The following is a 20,051-nucleotide window of genomic DNA, read 5'->3' on the forward strand; positions in this document are numbered from 1 at the left end:
ACCACTTTTATTCAGGGTTTATCCTCTGGTCACTCCAGATTAAATACTGTGATAGAAGACGAAAGCGACGGAGAAGAGGATTTTAAAAGGAAGGCGGAGTAATTAAACAGAAGAGATAAGGTTTGTCCCGAAACCTTCGCCTCTGTTAAAAACCCCCAAAGTCATCAAACCGATAGCAACCCTGAACGTTCGCTGGGAGAAACGGGAGTTAAAAAGACTCAGTTAACTAAGATTTCAAAAATATTACATCTGCAGGAATGTAAAGGAAGACAAAAATGTCAAAGAACGCATTTTCAATAAAGCATCTCCCAGCCAGTGTGACCCGGGTGCCACCACCCAGCACAGCACCCGGCCCCACCGCGCCCCCCGGGAAAACTGGGAAAGACTGGGGCAGTGCTGAAGGAAGTACCTTGTTTTGTCTCCAAAAGGCAACATAGCAAACGAGGGGAGTTGGAGGTGCACACCAGGCGGCCTCGGCGGACCCTGGACTGCAGGAGGCGTCGGGGGCGACGACTCGCCCAGGTGAGGCGGGTCGCTCGAAGCCGGCTTCCCTACGGTCCCCGCCGTCGCGCCGCCGCCGTCGCGCCGCCGCCCGCTCGCCCCGCGCCGCGCCGCACCGCGCCGCCCCCTGGCGGGGAGCGCCAGGCCGGACCGCGGCGGTGCGCCGGAGGGTGGGAGTCCGGCGGCCAGCCCCGGCCGGCTCCTCCACCATCACCGCCCCGAGCGCGCCTCCCTCCCGCCCGAGGCGGCCAGCGCCGGCTGCCCGAAGGCCGCTGCCCCGAGCCGGCGACGGCGAAGTCCGGCCCCCTTCTCCAAAGGAGTGCGCCTGGGAGTCAGCACCCGTCCGCGCGCAGCAGCCTCGCCCTCGCTGCGGCTTCGCATCAACTCTCCGGCTTCCGGGCACCCTCCCGCCTCCCACTCTTCGTTCCACCCTCCTAGCCCCTCGGCTTCAGCCTGGATGCCTCTCCAATTCTCCCGCGGGCGCTTCCCACGCGCGCCTCGACTGTCCGCTGCGCAGCCTCCTCCCCAAGCACAGGCTCCCTTCTCCCCACCCTCCGCAGCAGCCGCCCCGGCGCTTGGCTCCGGACCAGGAAGACTGGCCTCCGGGGTCGCCTCGGGCCGCGCGGGACCTGCCACCCCCCCGGGGTCAGCTCTCCGCCGTCCTTTGTGTGCGAGCCGCCAGCCCCTCCACGGAGCGCCTTCCACGCCGCCGCCTTGCGCGCAAACGCGAAGGAAAGGAAGAGCGCGGGACAACCAGGGGACTGGGAGGGGGGCAAAAGACGACAGCACTCACTCTGGGAAGGTTCCGGCATGGTGCTGCCTTTGGGTGCTTCTCGGTCTCGCCCCTACCCCGGCTTCTCCGCCCCGCCAGGGCCGGGGCAAAGGGGGACGGGGGAGGAGCGGAGCCACGGGGACCGCGTTGGAAATGGTGCTTCCGGAGCTGCAGGGAAGGGGGTCAAGCACTGTTTTGGTTTCGCTAAGGAGAGTTAGGGGAACCAGGAGGCTAGAGAAAGGCCCGTGAGAACAAATATATGGAAATAATCTTGCTCCCAGGGACTACCAGGGCTGCCGGCGTGTGGAGGGGGTGGGGGTGGGGGTTCGGCACATACATTTTTGTATTTGAACTTTTGTGAGCAAGTTGGATCGGATCCGACGCTTGGGTTTTTCGACTGCACTCGCCTTAAAAGTCGAGGTCTCTACACCGTAAGATCATGGCCCAACTTCAAAAGCAAAGGGCCTGAGAGTGGAGACTGCTTAATGCTTAAAGAAGGGGAGCATTCAATAGAGGAGAGAGAGAAACCCCAGGTCACGCTCCATGCCCCGGCCGGGGCTTCCGCGGCTCCTCTTCTTACCTGGTGCCTTTCCTAACAAAGTAAGAGAAGGTAAAGTCCCCAGTGATCGTCCAGCCACGCTTCGACCGAGTCCTGGTCCCATTGCCGTTGCGGCCGCGCGGAGCCGGGGCCGGCCCTCTCCATGATCAGCGCGGCGTGTCTCTGTGGTCAGCTGGTGCTGGTTTTCCACTCCAGCTGGGGTCCCTCCCTCGGAGGAGCAGAACTCGCCTCGAGACCCTCCCCCCTTCGCCCTGCTTCAGTCGGGCAGGCTTTCGGCGGAGCTGCTCAGTCGCCGGGCCAGCCTCCTGCCGCGCCCCGCCTCTCCAGGTCCTCACCGTTTCCAGGTGCGGAGGGCGGGGGGGGGGGGTGGGGGGGGGGTGCCGCAGCCCCGCGCCTTCCCCGGGGTGTGTCTGAGACTGGCTCTGGAAGTCTCTCTAGTCTCTAGATTCCGGGGCGGCCAGGGCGGCGACTGGCGAGCTCTCCGGAAGCCTAGTGGCCAGGACTAGAAAGGAGGCCGTGCGGCCGCTGGGGTGCGCTGCATGCCAAGCCGGCTCCGGAGGAGCGCGCAAAGGTGACGGTGGATGTGTTCGCTGAGCGTCCCTCTCTAGGCAAGGAAAGGTCACGCTGTGGAGACCCAGCCCAAACCCAGAGAGCTGTAGCTGGGGAAATTTTCGCCCGAAAATGAGAGGTGCTGGTAGCCCGCGCTCTTTTCCCCGGGCCTGGGAGAACAATGACTGTCCTGCCTCACTTTCCGCCAGATCAGCGCGTGGGTCTGGGAGGAGCTGGGACCCACCTCCCACGAAGCCCTGACGGCGCAACGGCTCAGGGCGCCCCAGCCAAGGGACCACATCTGGGGTGACGAGATCTGGGACGTGAGTCACCAAAATAGATTTAACAGTCCTGGTGGGTAACTTCTAACAGAGCCATTCCTGTGATTAACGTTAATAACCATAGTAAGTATAAATTAACTGCCTTCACAAGAAAGGCTTAATTTGCATTAAGCCCCCTTTCCTAACTGGAAAAAGATAAAGGTAAATTGAGATACAATAATCACCATGGTTTGTGTATGAAATCACAAATCTCCATACAAGTAGGTTAACTTGATCTACGGGGCAGTCCCCAGGTACCGTGCAGAGCAGCCAGTTAGCCCAGTTTTTAATTCTTCATTTATATTGAACTGGAGTTAAAGTACACATACCACGAAAAATGTATCCGTTTAAAAGGACTCAGCATTCCTACCCTGTTTTGTCGTTATCCTCATCATGCTTTGATAGGGCTTCCCTTGTGGCTCAGCTGGTAAAAAAAAAAAAAAAAACAAAAAACAAAAAAACAAAAAAAAAAACTGCCTGTAACTGCGGCTGGGTTCGATCCCTGGGTTGGGGTGTTCCCCCGGAGAAGGGAGAGGCTACCCACTCCAGTGTTCTGGCCTGGAGAATTCCCTGGACTGTATAGTCTGCTGCTGCTGCTAAGTCGCTTCAGTCGTGTCCGACTCTGTGCGACCCCAGAGACGGCTCCGCCGTTCCTGGGATTCTCTAGGCAAGAACGCTGGAGTGGGTCGCCATTTCCTTCTCCAATGCATGCAAGTGAAAAGTGAACGTGAAGTCGCTCAGTCGTGTCCCACTCTTCGCGACCCCATGGACTGCAGTCTACCAGGCTCCTCCGCCCATGGGATTTTTCCAGGCAAGAGTACTGGAGCGGGTTGCCTTTGCCTTCTCCGCTGTATAGTCTACGGGGCTGCAAAGAGTCAGACAGGACTGAGCGACTTTCACTTCACTTCTATCATGCTTCACAAAAAAGAATTGGGAGTCTTCCCTTGCTTTATTCTCATCCCCATCTCCCTGCGGTTTTAATATGGTATTTTGCAATGACCTAATTTTTTTGGCAGAATTAAACTGGAGCTGTGTGTTTCACAACGTGTGAACGACACCATTAGCAGTGATATACCAAAAGTGATTTAGCTGACATACTTTTAACAAACTCCTTTCCAAATATTCTTGGCAAGAATGTAAGACATTACTCACTACATAGAAACACGTAATTAAACAGATAATATGAGAACTTTAAGAAATGTCTTCCAGTCCCCCAGTGCAATGGTTTATACTTCCTTCATTAAATGATTGTCCTTTTGTCATTTCCGTTTCTTTGAAACTTCACTGCTGTATGCCAGTAGCCACAAACCAGTAAAAAGCAAGCAAAGGAGTATGAACTAATACATGATAAGTTATATCAGATTTTAAAATGAGGATGATCTTCTAATTTCTTACTATGATAGTGATTATAGCGCTCATGACCTAAAGACCATCTCCTCAGTGCTCAATTTTTCTCTGTGGAAGGTCATGCATTTCTCCTCTCAGGAGGGCAATTATATTTTAAAATTCTACTTCCAACTAAGGATGGAGTGAATTTTTGGCTTAAAATGCTTGCTTTGGTTGGCTACCATGATTAAATAAACAGGCATTATCCAAATGTCCCTTTTCTCTCCCAACCTGAAAGGGTTAAATTATCAGAAACCAGGAAGGCGTCTAAAAAAAATTGTGCAAGAAAAACAATCCCTGGACTCTCCCATCAGTGAGTCTCAATTCTGTGTGGTATAGATGTTGGGTGGGGGTTACTGTGAAGGGATGGGATGAGGCATTTCAAACTGTTCTAGTCTCTAGAAAACTCAGAACAGTACCTCTTGTAACTTTAAAGTACTTAAAGTTAAGAATATTTTGAATTGGCCTCACCCTGGCATCTTGTTCTCTGGCTTCTTTTATTCTTTATCCCAGTTTCCTCCATTTTTTTTTTTTTTTAACATACATTCTTTCTAACTTATTGGTATGGATTGCTCTAAGCATATCAAATCTTGTTTTAGAATAAGTTGAAGGATGAGTAATAATAAACATTACGAGGAAATAACTTGGAAGGTGAGGTAAATGCTACTTAAAACAACAACAACAAAAAATGCAATGACCTAACAGACAAGCCCTCCAACCTGTTATATTCTCATTGTACTAGGAAAAAACTCAAATCTCTAACATGGCTTACAAGGTTCTGTATGACTTTTACTCATTTCTGTTGCTAAAGGTTTTGTTCATACAACTAGAAAAAACAAATAAAACCGTGGATGATCAAATTCCTTTTCCAAAAGAGAACACAGATTATGAAAGTCATGACATCTTTCCTGCCTTGTTTTTTTTTTTTTTTTCAAATACTACATAGTATCTTCTTTTTTCTTACAGCAAACATATATTCTAAGCTTGAGAAAATTGAGTCAATATATTAGCACATATAATAGGATCTAGGTCCCTCATTGTTGAAGGGGAAGCCTAGAAGGTACATTGTGATGTTGAAATGGAATTGGAGGTTAAAAATTAAATGTGTGTGTGTGTGTGTGTGTGTGTGTGTGTGTGTGTGATGTGGGGAAATCCCACATGACAAGGAAATGCAGGCAGCTTTTAAGAGCTGTGGGCAGCCTGCAGCTGATAGCCTACAAGGAGCTCCAGCCACCAAGAAAATTAATTTTTTGGTATTATAACTGTAAGATTAAGAACTAAAGTGAGCTCAAAAGCAGATATTTCCCCAGTCACGCCTCAAATGAGACCACAACCACAATTCCAGCCAATAAACTGATTGCACCCTTATGAGATGCTAAGCAGTAGACATCTTCATAACCAACATCTTAATAACACTGAGTCCTATATCTATTAATGTATGTATTTATCCATTTACTTCAATCTTTTAAAATTTCTCCCAGCAGTGTCTTGAAGTTTTTAGTGTACATGTCTTACATGTATTTTGTTAAACTTATTTCAATATATATCCCACTGTCACTGAGAAATACTAGAAGCAATGATATTCATGTGTCAGAGTACACTTAGTCCTAGATTTTGGCTTAAAAATATGTTTCTTCACTTTAAAAGAAACCAAGAGTCTCTGTAGAAGATTCCAGGTCTGTGACAGGGAAAGCGCAAAATATACCTGGAAAATATTGTTTTGACAGAATGTAAGAAAGACTTAAACATAATGCCAGCATATCAGAACAGAGGACTTCCAAAGTCTAATACAAGTCTGAAACAATTAGAATATCAAAATACGTATTGATATATATTGACATATACTGATAGTAACAAATTTTAAACCATTGACTAAAATAAGAAACTGTGATTCCATACTGATATAAATAAATAACTAGATAAGCAAATAAACAGAAGAGAAAGGAATGTTCCTTACAATAGAATGTCAACAAAATGAATATAAAAGGAATCATGTAATTACAAAATCATTGAAAATAAGTTGTTAGTCACTCAGCCACCTCCGACTCTTTGCGACCCCATGGACTAGAGCCCACCAGGCTCCTCTGTCCATAGAATTCTCCAGGCAAGAATACTGGAGTGGGTAGCCATTCCCTTCTCCAGGCGATCTTCTTGACCTAGGCGTTGAACCTGGGTTTTCTGTATAGCAGACGGATTCTTTTACTGTCTGAGCCACTAGGGAAGCCCAGAAAAATCACTAATGGTCATTAGAATTAACTGATGAGAGTGTGATGATGGGTGGGATATTTACATAGCTTGAAGTATCACCTGGCAGGTTTCTTATTAGTTACCATGGGCAAATAGTATCTTTACAACAGAGAGACTCTAACCAAGTGATTCATTATCACTTCAGATCAGATCAGATCAGATCAGTCGCTCAGTCGTGTCCGACTCTTTGCGACCCCATGAATCGCATCACGCCAGGCCTCCCTGTCCCTCACCAACTCCTGGAGTTCACCCAGACTCACGTCCATCGAGTCAGTGATGCCATCCAGCCATCTCATCCTCTGTCGTCCCCTTCTCCTCCTGTCCCCAATCCCTCCCAGCATCAGAGTCTTTTCCAATGAGTCAACTCTTTGCATGAGGTGGCCAAAGTACTGGAGTTTCAGCTTGAGCATCATTCCTTCCAAAGAAATCCCAGGGCTGATCTCCTTCAGAATGGCTTGGTTGGGTCTCCTTGCAGTCCAAGGGACTCTCAAGAGTCTTCTCCAACACCACAGTTCAAAAGCATCAATTCTTCGGCACTCAGCCTTCTTCATAGTCCAACTCTCACATCCGTACATGACCACAGGAAAAACCATAGCCTTGACTAGACGGACCTTTGTTGGCAAAGTAATGTCTCTGCTTTTATTGGGACAAACCAATAGTATACACATTTAATAGAACATACTGAGGAGGATACAACATTATATTTATGTCATTACTGTCAAAATTGTGAATCTAATCATGAGGATGAGATTGATTGATTTCCATACAAACATACCTAGATTGAGGGACATTCTGCAAAATAACTCGCCTGCATGCTTCAAAGATTTTAAGGTCAAGAAAGGTAAAGACTGAGCTGTAGTTATCCATTGCTATGGAATGATATTACCACAATATTAGTGGCTTAAAGCAACACACATTCATTATCTCTGTTTCTGTGAATTAGGAGTCTAGGTTGGTTGAGCTGGGCACTCTGCTCAGGGGTGTCTCACAAGGGAATCAAGGTGCTGGCCAGATCTACAGTCTCATCTGAGGCTCAACTGGAGAAGGATCCTCTTCTAAGATTACTCAGACTGTTGGCAGAATTAACTTTCTTGGGATTACAGAACTGAGAAATTCTTTCTCTTGCTGGATGCTGGCTGAAACTTTTACAGGTCACTGGCTGAAGGCCCCTCTCTGGTTCTCAAAGCCACTTTCAGTGCCTTGCCACGTGGAGCTTTCCAACGTGGCCACTTGTTTCCTCAGAACCAGCAAGGGAGACAGCCTCCAACAAGAAGGGCAGTTTTTTAATAATGTCATCCAAACTGTCACAGACGCATCATCACATGCATACCTTTGCCATATTGTTTGTTGGAAGTGTGGGCAAAAGAACACGTTGCCTGCCGTTTCAGTAAACAGCGAATGTTGCCTGCCATCAAGCCTTCAGCCACTGCAGCTGTCCCAACCGTGTGCCCAGAGGGGAATATAGGACGGAGACACACAGGATACTAGTCTAGATAGTTAAGATGCATATCTAAAAGGACTAATTTCTATGACCCCAGACTCTAGCATCTTCCCATACACAGAAAAGCACTAAAATCATTCATTTCAGATGGCTGTGTGTGTGTATGATTAGCAGTAATATTTTGATGTTTGACAACATGGTTTTTGTTTTGTTTTTCAGCAAAGACTCTTTCATGCTCTGGCTCCTCCCTTATCTCCTTGGAATAGTCCCTCAGAGCTATTTGAGAGGATGCGTCCTAGGCTACGGGCTTCTGTAGTGGCTCTGATGGTAAAGAATCTGCCTGCAAAGCAGAAGACAGGTTCGATCCTTGGGTCAGGAAGATCCCTTGGAGAAGGGAATGACAACCCACTCCAGCATTCTTGCCTGGAGAATTCCAGGAACAGAGGAGCCTGGTGGACTACAGTCCATGGGGTCATAAAGAGTTGGGGACAACTGAGTGACTAACATTTTCACTTTTCATCCTAGCTATAGTCCTTAGTAAGGCCAATGAATAAAATATAATTCTCAACTTTTAGGTTGTACTTTTTTTTTTTTAGTAGAAAGAAACAAATTAAGGTTTTGCCCTTGACCATACCAGGGTGTAAATAGAGGATGAAGGGATCATGGAGGCTACCTCAAGAATCCACCTAGAATAATATTGTAGAATAAGGTATAGTGATTGGGACATAACATGTGTTCAGTAGCTATTTGTTGGGTCAATTTAAACAGAAATGTGGGCTTTTTAAAGAGTATTTGGCAGTTGTTTTTGTTCAGTCATTAAGTCTTTGTGACTGTGGACTGCAGCACACCAGGCTCTTCTGTCCTCCACTCTCTCCCAGACTTTGTTCAAATTCCTGTCCATTGCGTCAGTGATGCTATCTAATCATCTCATCCTCTGCTGCCCCCTTCTCCTTTTGCCTTCAGTCTTTCCCAGCATCAGGGTCTTTTCCAAGGAGTCAGCTTTTTGCATCAGGTTGCCAAAGTATTGGAGCTTCAGCTTCAGCGTCAGTACTTCCATTGAAGATTCAGGACTGATTTCCTTTAGGATTGATTTCCTTGGTTTGATTGGTTTGATTTCCTTGCAGTCCATAGGACTCTCAAGAGTCTTCTCCAGCACCACAATTCCAATGCATCAATTCTTTGGCACTCAGCCTTCTTTATGGTCCAACTCTCACATCTGTGCATGACTACTGGAAAAAACAGTTTTGACTATACGGACCTTTGTCAGCAAAGTGATGTCTCTGCTTTGTAAAATGTTGTCTAGGTTTGTCATAGCTTTCCTTCCAAGGAGCAAGTGTCTTTTAATTTCACGGCTGCAGTCACTATCCACATTGATTTTGGAGCCCAATAAAATAAAATCTGTCATTGCTTCCACTTTTCCCCTTTTGTTTCCCCCTTTTATGAAGTGATGGAACTGGATTCCATGGTCTTAGTTTTTTGAATGTTGAGTTTTAAGGCAGCTTTTTCACTCTCCTCTTTCACCATTGTCAAGAGGCTCTTTAGTTCCTCTTCACTTTCTGTCATAAGGGTGGTATCATCTGCATATCTGAAGCTGTTGATACTTCTCCCAGCCATCTTGATTCCAGCTTGTGATTCATCAAGCCTGGCAGTTGGATGATGCTTATTTAACTGCATATAAGTTAAATAAGCAGGGTGACAATATACAGTCTTGTCATACTCGTTTCCTAATTTTGAACCAGTCCATGTCTGGTTCCAACTGTTGCTTCTTCACCTGCATACAAGTTTCTCAGGAGGCAGGTAAGGTGGTCTGGTATTCCCATCTCTTTAGGAATTTTCCACAGTTTTCTGTGATCCACACAGTCAAAGGCTTTGGTGTAGTCAATGAAGCAGAAATACATGTTTTTCCTGGAATTCCCTTGGTTTCTCCATGATGCAATGAATGTTGAGAATTTTATCTCTGGTTCCTCGGCCTTTTCTAAATCCATCTTGTACATTTTGAGATTCTCGATTCATGTACTGCTGAAGCCTAGCTTGAAGGATTTTGAGTATAAGCTTGCTAGCATGTGAGATGAGTGTAATTATATGGTAGTTTGAACATTCTTTGGCATTGCCCTTCTTTTGGAATGGAGAGGCGTTCCATTGGGATTGGAATGAAAACTTATTTTTTCCAGTCCTGTGGCCACTGCTGAGTCTTCAAATTTGTTGAGATATTGAATGCCACACTTAACAGCATCATCTTTTAGAATTTTGAAGTGAAGTGAAGTCTCTCAGTCATGTCCGACACTTGGCGACCCCATGGACCGTAGCCTACCATGCTCCTCCGTCCATGGGAGTTTCCAGGCAAGAGTACTGGAGTGTGTTGCCATTTCCTTCTCCAGAGGATCTTCCCAACCCAGAATTGGGAAGATTTAAAATTTTAAATAGCTTTAAATTTTCACTCAACTTTGATACTGCCTATGGCAGTACTTTTGCTTATTGGATATATGTAAATATGTCAGCAACTGATCTTTGGGAAAGGTTTATTTCTTTTAGTGGTCTGTGGAAGTCTTATCACTCGTCACAAGATCATCCTTTATTTTTAGCAGCACTAGGCTCATGTGATCTAGCAGTTCTCTACAGAGAGCATTGGAGTACATATTTCAAGGTGTCACATGGTAGGGATCAGCTTAATATTTTAACTGCATAAATTTAAATCAAACCATAATTATGAATTTCAAAGACAGAACCAACCTATGAATAATAAGACCGTGTTATGGTGCAGTGCAATGATTTCAATCAGTACACAGCATTTTCCCTCCAAATCAAACATAGGGTTTTTTACCTAAGTCTCTTGAAGCAGCCAAGAATTCTATTTGATATATAAAGGCTGATCTGTGTGAAGAGACATTACACAGTGCATGGCGAGCAGCTGTTCTTCCCATCAAGGAAGGTCACAATGAAAGGAAATGGACTTACATTCAAACAGGAGAGATTCTGGACAGATACTAGACACACGTTCCTGACAAAGGGATGCAGCACAGATGGATTCAGGATGAAAAACAACTGTGGAATTTCCCCCTAGCAACTTTTACAAATGAGGTGGACAACCATCTGTTGGTAACGCTTTGAAGTCCTGTCTCAGGGCAGATCAACCTCAGGAACTCCTGAGGCTTCTCACTACCCTTTCACCTGCATCTGCAGAAGATATTAAACAGAAGAACGGTGGTGTTTTAATTGATCAGTATAATAGGCACCATTCACAGAAACATGAAATAACCTAAAACACCTATACCCAGAACAAACCTATGCTCCTTTCATCCACTTTCCTGTTAAAGAAAAGATTTCATTCTCTAGAGAAAATATCTTGTGCTAGTCAGAATGGCTAAAAATAAAATAATTAGTTTAGAAAGAAATAGCAAGGAGTGAAACACTTTTAAAAGTCAACTGCATCTGGGTGTGACACACTTAACTAAAAACCAGTTTAAAAGTAGGTCATTTAAAAATAGACTCTTTAAAGGTTAAAGGAACAAAAATGTGTATGTTTAAATGTAAATCAAGAGATATAGTTTTGTTGATCTTGATTCCAGCCTAGAGAATCATTTGTCTTTTCTTTGTAAGTTACAGACTAAAATTTGTTTTAGGTGATGCTCAGTCTCATTTAAAACATCTCAGATGACTGCATAGACATCATTATGAAACCTGCTGCTGCTGCTGCTAAGTCACTTCGGTCGTGTCCGACTCTGTGCGACCCCATAGACGGCAGCCCACCAGGCTCCCCCGTCCCTGGCATTCTCCAGGCAAGAACACTGGAGTGGGTTGCCATTTCCTTCTCCAATTATGAAGCCTGCCCTTTTCCAAATACGTAAGGAAAGTGTGATATAATTATAATGCCACAGAAAAAAAAAAAAAAAAAAAGAACCTCATGACCAGAGATAATTTTCATCTCTTAAGAGTAGCTTTTGGATAACTTGTTTGACTCAACTCTGAAAACAAAAGTCAACATTTTATAATTTAATAAAATCAACTAAAACTCAAAAAAGACCCAAAGTATTAGGGACACTTATGCAAAATTCTTCATTCAATTTTGCTACATGCCTTGAAAATAATACATGTTTTAAATAAACAAAGGCTGTATGGAGATGAAGCCAGAAGTTCATTCTTTTCACAGTGACTCAATTTTCCCATTCACTTCTTATAGGGAAATGAACAATATGTTGAAAGTAGGTAATGTACAACATTCTAGTCTGGAAGTTCCAGGATAAAATTCCAGCTATGCTTACATAAAACGTTGTCTTTAAATAATGGCACTTCCAAGAACAGTAATCAATAAATCAGTTGAAAGAAGGAACTGCTCTATGGAACAGGCCCTGCCTGATTCCTTCAGTTCATTTGTTTTCATTCTTCTCCGTCAGTGGAATCACTGAGGTGGTGCATATATTGGAAGTATTGTGCAATACTAGTCTGAGAACGTGAAAAAACATTTCTATAATGTCTTAAAACTCTAGAATTGATCAATGTAAGTTATTGTCTCTTTGCCATAGTTACCTTGGAAAGCCTTATGTTTTTATAAACTGTGTTGCCATTGCTTGAAACATTTTGGGAAATTTCTCTTTGAATTGCTTTCAGAGTCTGCATTTGACTTTTTGCATCTCTTCAGTAGTGACAATATTTTGGTTTGTAGATTTCATGCTGAGAGTGATTTTTTTATTTTTTTGGGTATATTTTAAAGAGCCCAAAGTTACTTCACCTATGGTCCGTTGGGAAATATGAGGGTTTTTTTTTTTTTTTTTTTGTAAAATGGTTACAAGGTTATGAGACTGATTTTTATAGTCTAGATTAGAAGTGTTGGAGAAGACTCTTGAGAGTCCCTTGGACTGCAAGGAGATCCAACCAGGCCATCTGAAGGAGATCAGCCCTGGGATTTCTTTGGAAGGAATGATGCTCAAGCTGAAACTCCAGTACTTTGGCCACCTCATGCAAAGAGTTGACTCATTGGAAAAGACTCTGATGCTGGGAGGGATTGGGGGCAAGAGGAGAAGGGGACGACAGAGGATGAGATGGCTGGATGGCATCACTGACTCAATGGATGTGAGTCTCCGTGAACTCCGGGAGTTGGTGATGGACAGACAGGGAGGTCTGGCGTGCTGCAATTCATGGGGTCGCAAAGAGTAGGACACAACTGAGCAACTGATCTGATCTGATTATCCTGTTTGTCAGCTATGTGACTGCCCAACACCTCAGTTCCTTTATTTGTAACAAGAGTAACAATGGTTCACATAGACTTGTTCTATTAAGTGATATAATAAATACACCATAGTAGTCAGAGTGCCCAGCACACAGTTAAACAGTTCTCACCTAGAGAATAACTCCATGAAGGGATTTCTAGACCTCTCCTTTCTATTAAACTCTCAACCCATCAATTCAGATCCAGCACATCCTTCAAAACTGACTCCAAATCCATTCTCTGAAGTCACCTTTTTTGTGTAAATAATTCATTTGTAATTTTCTCTTTTTCCAAGCAATCATGGAGTCCTCAAGACTGATCTTTCATCATGACTCTTAAATCTTTTTCTCCAACCCACTTCCTGTCTTCAATCCTTGAAGCCATGCCTTCTCCATGCTACAGGCAGAGTGATCTTTCTGAAGTGTTAGCCTGATGGAGTCACTTCCCTCTTAAAACATGTCAGTGTCTCCCCATTATCCTCTGGTAGAGGATAATCTTCTCAGTAGGACATAGAAAGCTATTTGTGATCTGAAGTTGGTTTACTGCAGAAACTCAATGCCTCATTTCTTTAAATGTAGCATATTCTCATGTTCCTAGGATTTTGCATGAGGCTGAAATTTGTTCTCTTTTGCTTCTGGCTAATTCCTACTATTTCCTCTGGATTTATTTTAGACATTTAGTGCTCCAGGAAGCTCAACACTCTCAGGCCCTCTAAGGGCCCCACTTCCCACACAAGGTTTATTTATGTATACCTCATAAGTAATCTCATAACACCTGCTCAGCCATTGCACTGTATTTTTACCCTTTATTTGAAATTTATTTACAGGTACTGTGTCTTAGTTATACCAATCTTAGTTACACCCTCCAGGACCCTGTGTTCATATTTGTATCCCTAGGAACATCATGTGCTCAGTTGTTCAGTTGTGTCTGACTCTTTGTGACCCCATGAACTGTAGCCAGGCTCCTCTGTCCATGGGATTATCCTGGAAGAACACTGGAGTGGGTTGCCATTTCCTCCTCCAGGGAACATAATAGGGCTCAGTAATCATTTATAGAATGAACGAATGAATGAATAATGTTTCTGACGTCTTATTTACTGTTCTTGTGACTCATTAACAATTTTTATTGCTATTAAGATTTTATAAAAAACTTTCAAATGTTTGCTCTCACACCTGCCCTCTCTGCCTTGGAAAAATCCAAATAGTTGCACTGAATCTACCTCAACCTCTCACTTAATGTGGATCTTTAAGGATCTTCTTAAAGGATCATCTCAGAAGGGTCTTCTGAGTAAGCAAATAAGACACACAATCAGAGCTGCCAAACAGAGCTGTGACTTTCTTGAGGCGTTTGTCTACTCTGGACATTATATTCTATATTTACTACTTTTTTTTTTTTTTTTTATTCCTGATGTCTGTAAGCTTCATAAGGTTGAGTTTGCTTCATTCACCACTGGGTCATCAGGTCCCACAATACTATCTGGCACATACTGGGTCTTTAATTTTAAGTAAAGTATTGAATACCAGATTACAAGATCCTTGAGAACAGTAAATTGTGTATGTTCCACATCATAACCTAAAATGTCATATAGTATGTGATTGTTAGATATATGTTCATGTATTTTTTTATTGTAGTTGATGATAAAAAATAACAGGGTGCCTCTTGAGGCAGACAGTACCTGTAGGTATCCTTTGAGGGGGAAAATTAAAAATTAAGTGAGCACTTCCAACCTGTGAGAAAGAGGGCAGACAGTTTCTTTGAATCAGATCTGCTAAAAATCGCATGGAGTATTGCCTGTAGTTATGTACAAGTGGTATAGGAAGGTTTCCCCTAAAGGGGGAACCTGGGACCCCTTGAGCAAAGAAAGATTCCTAGGATGGAGTTAGATTAATTTGCATAAGGAACTTGGAACTTCTGAAAGAGATGAACTAAAATGTATATCTGAATCACCTGAGATTTAGCCCTGGGAGGCAGCCAGGGGTGGCGGGGGTTGGTGGAGACTGTGGCAAGCTGAGTCAGGATGTCCCTGATCTAGGTACAGAGGCAGAGAAGAGCACTGGGCTCCTCCTGAGGAAAATTCATCTGCCGAAAGGGCAGAGGTGGTTTCACCTCAAAGTTACGGAAGCATACCGCATCGTTCACTTACAGGACACCTTCTGAGTCTGAGTGAGTCCTAGCAATGTGGTCACATTGTTGCAACTACTTAACTGCTGACATTGAGCGAATGACTGTTTCCACCCAACATTTCCTCCTCAGACTCTTCAGTAAGATCACTGGAGTGACTGAAGGCATTTGGGGGATTCAGCTAAGAGGAAGTTGAGTTAGGAATACATTTAGTCTGGTTTAAGGGGGATATCTTTATGTGGTTCAAAGTCAGTTCATTTTTTAAACAATTAATTTGTATTGGAGTATAGTTAGTTGAGCAAACTCTGGGAAATAGTGAAGGACAGGGAAGTCTGGCGTGCTGCAGCCCACGGCAGGGTCGCAAGGAGTTGGACATGACTGAGCAACTAAACAACAGCAACAAAGAGCTGCTTTACAATATTGTGTTAGTCTCTGCTGTACGGCAGAGTGAGTCAGCTATTTGTATACATATATCCCCTCTTTTGGGGATTTCCTTCCCATCTAGGTCACCACCGAGTACTGAGTCGAGTTCCCTGTGCTATACAGTAGGTCCTCATTCATTATTTATCTGTTTTATACATAGTAGTGTGATATGGCGATCCCAGCTCATCCCACCCTCTCACCCCCCAAGCCTGGTGTCCATACATTTGTTCTCTACATCTGTGTCTCTATTTCTGCTTTGCGAATAAGTTCTTCTGTATCATCTTTCTAGATTCTACATATAATCGATATTATGTTTGTTTTTCTTTTTCTGTCCTTTCCTTTTTATTGTTGAGTTTTTGCTAGCTGCCCTGATGTAGGAATGACTTATAAGAATATCCCTACCACCCATTCTTCAGAATCACCTAATCCGAGGACAAGAAAGGTCAGACATCCTGTCAAGATATGAATGTGCCTATGTCACCTGTCACTAGAATTAGGTGGATAATTCTAGAGTAAAAAGACTCCGATTTGGAGAATCAGGAAAACTGTGAAGAAACAGTTTAAAATGAAACTGTGAGATGTTTTAAAATTACTGGACAGCAAAAAATTCTGGAAGGTATAGAAGGAAAATGCTACTTTACTAGCCTTTGCTGAAAAAGGTATTAACTATTTGATTCTGGAGACAAACCAAAAAGAAAAGGATGTAGGGTATGGTTTCCAGGGCCTTCACCTGATACTCTACCATTCCCTACCCTCCATCATTTTTTTAAACAGAGCTTCATGGTGGCAGAGGACATGGTGCCTGACGTTGCTGGACTCCTGGGGGTGCAAGTGCGCTGTACCCCGAGTTTCAGTATGCAAGCACAACAGACTAACATGTGGCCAGTGGCCCTGTGTAAGGATAATCTGTCAAGATATCCCAATGGTGGGATTCCAAATGGAAGTAAGTCTATTTTTTCCTGTAGGTGGGAAATAGACTACCAGAAATTGAGGATGTGTAGGTGATGAAATTCTAGCCCAAACCAAAGAACACTGTTGGGTATGAATGCAGATTAAGAATGAAAGGTACAACAATAGGAAATACAGATGTAGGTAATGAAGGGCTTATATGGTTCCCTCCTCTTGGTGATTCCTATGTTCTCCTGTATAACCATAGCACAGTGTTTGGAAGTCCTAAAATAAATATTTGAAGATTAGGAGAGGCACTGGGTATCTTCTGTTTGTTCCTCTGGCTCTTCTGTTCCCCAGAGGGCTGGCTTATAAGGACTGTATAAACAAGTTCCTTTGGAGGCAAGAATATATACAGTGGAGAAAAGACAGCTCTTCAATAAGTGATGCTGGGAAAACTGGACAGCTACGTGTCAAAGAACGAAATCAGAACATTCTCTAACACCATGTACAAAGTTAAATTCAAAGTGGATCAAAGATCTAAATATAAGACCGGATACTATAAAACTCCGGAAAACTCAGGCAGGACACTGACATAAATTTCAACAATACCTTTTGGGAACCATCTCCTAGAGGAATGGAAATAAAAACAAAAATAAACAAATGGGACCTAATTTAACTTAAAAGCTTTTGCACAGTAAATGAAACCATGAACAAAATGAAAAGATAACCTAAAGAATGGGAGAAAATATTTGCAAACAATATAATCAATAAAGGATTAATATCAAACATATATAAATGGCTCAATATATAAAAAAAAGGACAACACAATAAAAAATGGGCAGAAGATCTATATAGACATTTCTCCAAATAAGACATACAGATGGGCAACAGGCACATGAAAATATGCTCAACATTGCTAATTGTTAGAGAAACGCAAATCAGACCTACAATGAGGTATATTACCTCACACTGGTCAGAATGACCGTCATCAAAAAGTCTACAAATAATAAATACTGGAGACAGTGTGGAGAAAAAGGAACCCTCCTACACTGTTGGTAGGAATGTAAATTGGTGCAGCCAGTATGAAGGACAGTATGGAATTTCCTGAAAAAACTAAAAATAAAGTTACCATCAATTCAGTTCAGTTCAGTCGCTCAGTCGTGTCCGACTCTTCACAACCCCATGAATCGCAGCACGCCAGGCCTCCCTGTCCATCACCAACTCCCGGAGTTCACTCAGACTCACGTCCATCGAGTCAGTGATGCCATCCAGCCATCTCATCCTCTGTTGTCCCCTTCTCCTCCTGCCCCCAATCCCTTCCAGCAGCAGAGCCTTTTCCAATGAGTCAACTCTTTGCACGAGGTGGCCAAAGTACTGGAGTTTCAGCTTGAGCATCATTCCTTCCAAAGAAATCCCAGGGCTGATCATATGATCCTGCAATTCCACTCCTGGACATAAATCCAGAGAAAACTATAATTCAAAAAGATGCATACACTCCAATGTTCACTGCAGCACTCCTTACAATAGCCAATACATGGAAGCAACCCAAATATCCATTGACATTGGAATGGATAAAGAAGATGTGGTATACTTATACAATGGAATACTACTCAGCCATAAAAAGAATGAAATTGGCAGCAACATGGATGGACCTAGAGATTTTCATACTAAGTGAAGTCAGTCAGACAGAGAAAGACAAATATCATATGATGTCATATATATCTGGAGTCTAAAAAAGTGATAAAACTGAACTTATTTACAAAAGAGAGACTGACAGACATAGAAAACAAATTCATAGTTTCCAAAGGGGAAATGGGGAGGGAGAGATAAATTAAGAGTTTGGGATTAGTACAGATACACTGCTGTATATAGCATAAATAACCAACAAGGTCCTACTGTATGGCACAGGGAACTATATTCAATATTTTGTAATAACCTATAAGGCAAAAGAATCTGAAAAAGAATATATATGTGTATATATATGAACTGAATCACTTTTTACTGTACACCTGAAATGAATACATTGTAAATCAACTATTGTTCAATTTAAAAATATGAATATAAAAACATATTAACCAATATAATATATAATATGTGATTATAAAAGTATAATAATATAGATTTGTAAAGTTTCTCATTTTATTAAATTTTAGCAGGATTAAAAATAACAAGTTCCTTTGCCCTCTGGCCTTTGGTTGTCTTGGTTAATAGGGAGGATCAGCAAGAGATGGCAGGCCAGGAGGAAAATGAGCTCAGAATCTTTAAGAAACCTGCTATGGTAAACTAAACATGATGCCATTTTTTTTTTTTTTTTTCTTTTTGCTGTTGAAGGGTGAAGTCTAATTCCTATCTCCCCTGTAATCAGGACTGGCCTAAGTAACTTGCTTGAACAACTGAATGCAGTAGAAGTGACATTTTGAGGCTTCTGAGGCTAGATCATCACAAGCAGACTTACAGACCCCGCTGCTTCAGTCTCTTGGAGAACTCACTCTTGGAGTTCTGAGCTGTCTTGTAAGTAAGAGGTCAATTACACTGAGACTTCCCTGCTGGAAGGACCCACAGGGAGAGAGCATGGAGAGAGTGATGCTGGCCACCCGCTAGCCGTTCCAGCCCTCTGAGGCAGATATGTGAGTGAGGACAAGGTCTTGGAGGACATGGCAGTCCCAGCAGATATCTCGTGAAGAAGAACCAAAGGAGCCAGCCAACGGCTTTACTGAGGCCCCAGATATATATGACCCCTGTTGTGCTGGCTCAGACAGCTCCAGCTGCTCCAATCACCCCAGCCGAGGCTCCAGGATTTTGTGAAGCAAGAATAATCTTACATCCCTGCTGTGCCCTGCCAGAACTAGTGACCCACAAAACTGTGAGCACAGTATGTGATTATCGTTTCACAGCAATAAACAACCAAACACCTGGTAACCTCCTAGCTGGGTGAGCCCTGATAGACTCTGTCCCTCTGCCAAAGACTCTTCAAGACAGCCTCTCCATAGAACCACTCTCGCTTTACAGCCTGCAGGAGGGAATGACTCCCCGCCATCATGCACTGTACTATCTTTTGTTATGGGCTTTTGAAAATCTTGTCCACCTTTCAAAGTAAAGTCCCCTAACTAAATTCTCCTGAATCACCTAGTTTGAGAGTGTTATCTGTTTCTTGTCAGGATCTTGGCTTATAAACCAGACTTGATATATATATATACACATCTCAAGATTTATTAAAGAGCAGAGGAGAAAGCTACAGTCTATGTAAGGAGGTTCAAAATTATGCTTTAGAAAGCCACAAATTAACAAAACAGCACATGTACATACTTATATCAGGTAATTAGCATGTTACCCTTAATGAAATGTTTTAGAATACTTTAGAAGAGACTAGGTGTTTAAGACTGTCCTTAAGGTTTTCTGGATTCATTGAGTCTTACTCATTCTTTTGCTTTCTGTGGAAATTGGTCATTTTCTGGTACTGTGTTATTTTATTTAACAGTTTTATGTCGCACTTTCTATATTCCAGGCACTCTGGAATAATATACAAATAATAATTCACTCAATCCTCCTAATAACCCTATCAGCCGTGAGCTGCTATCATCGCCATTTTACAGATGAAGACACTGGGGCATGCAGAGATTATATTAATGGGCAAAGGG

At 43.2% G+C, this 20,051-nt stretch overlaps 1 protein-coding gene across 1 annotated transcript; it reads left to right on the forward strand.

The window, feature by feature from the left end:
• Nucleotides 1-336: 336 nt before the first annotated feature.
• LOC129640853 (atherin-like) lies at nt 337-19,542 on the forward strand (the record flags this gene model as incomplete). Its single annotated transcript, XM_055565839.1, has 3 exons — nt 337-775; nt 814-2,176; nt 18,745-19,542. Coding segments are annotated over 2 exons (1,107 nt in total), but the record flags the coding sequence as incomplete, so codon positions are not given.
• Between the last annotated feature and the right edge of the window lie 509 nt (nt 19,543-20,051).

The sequence above is a fragment of the Bubalus kerabau genome, unplaced genomic scaffold (assembly GCF_029407905.1).
Source record: "Bubalus kerabau isolate K-KA32 ecotype Philippines breed swamp buffalo unplaced genomic scaffold, PCC_UOA_SB_1v2 scaffold_50, whole genome shotgun sequence".
In the NCBI taxonomy this organism is placed as follows: domain Eukaryota; kingdom Metazoa; phylum Chordata; class Mammalia; order Artiodactyla; family Bovidae; genus Bubalus; species Bubalus kerabau.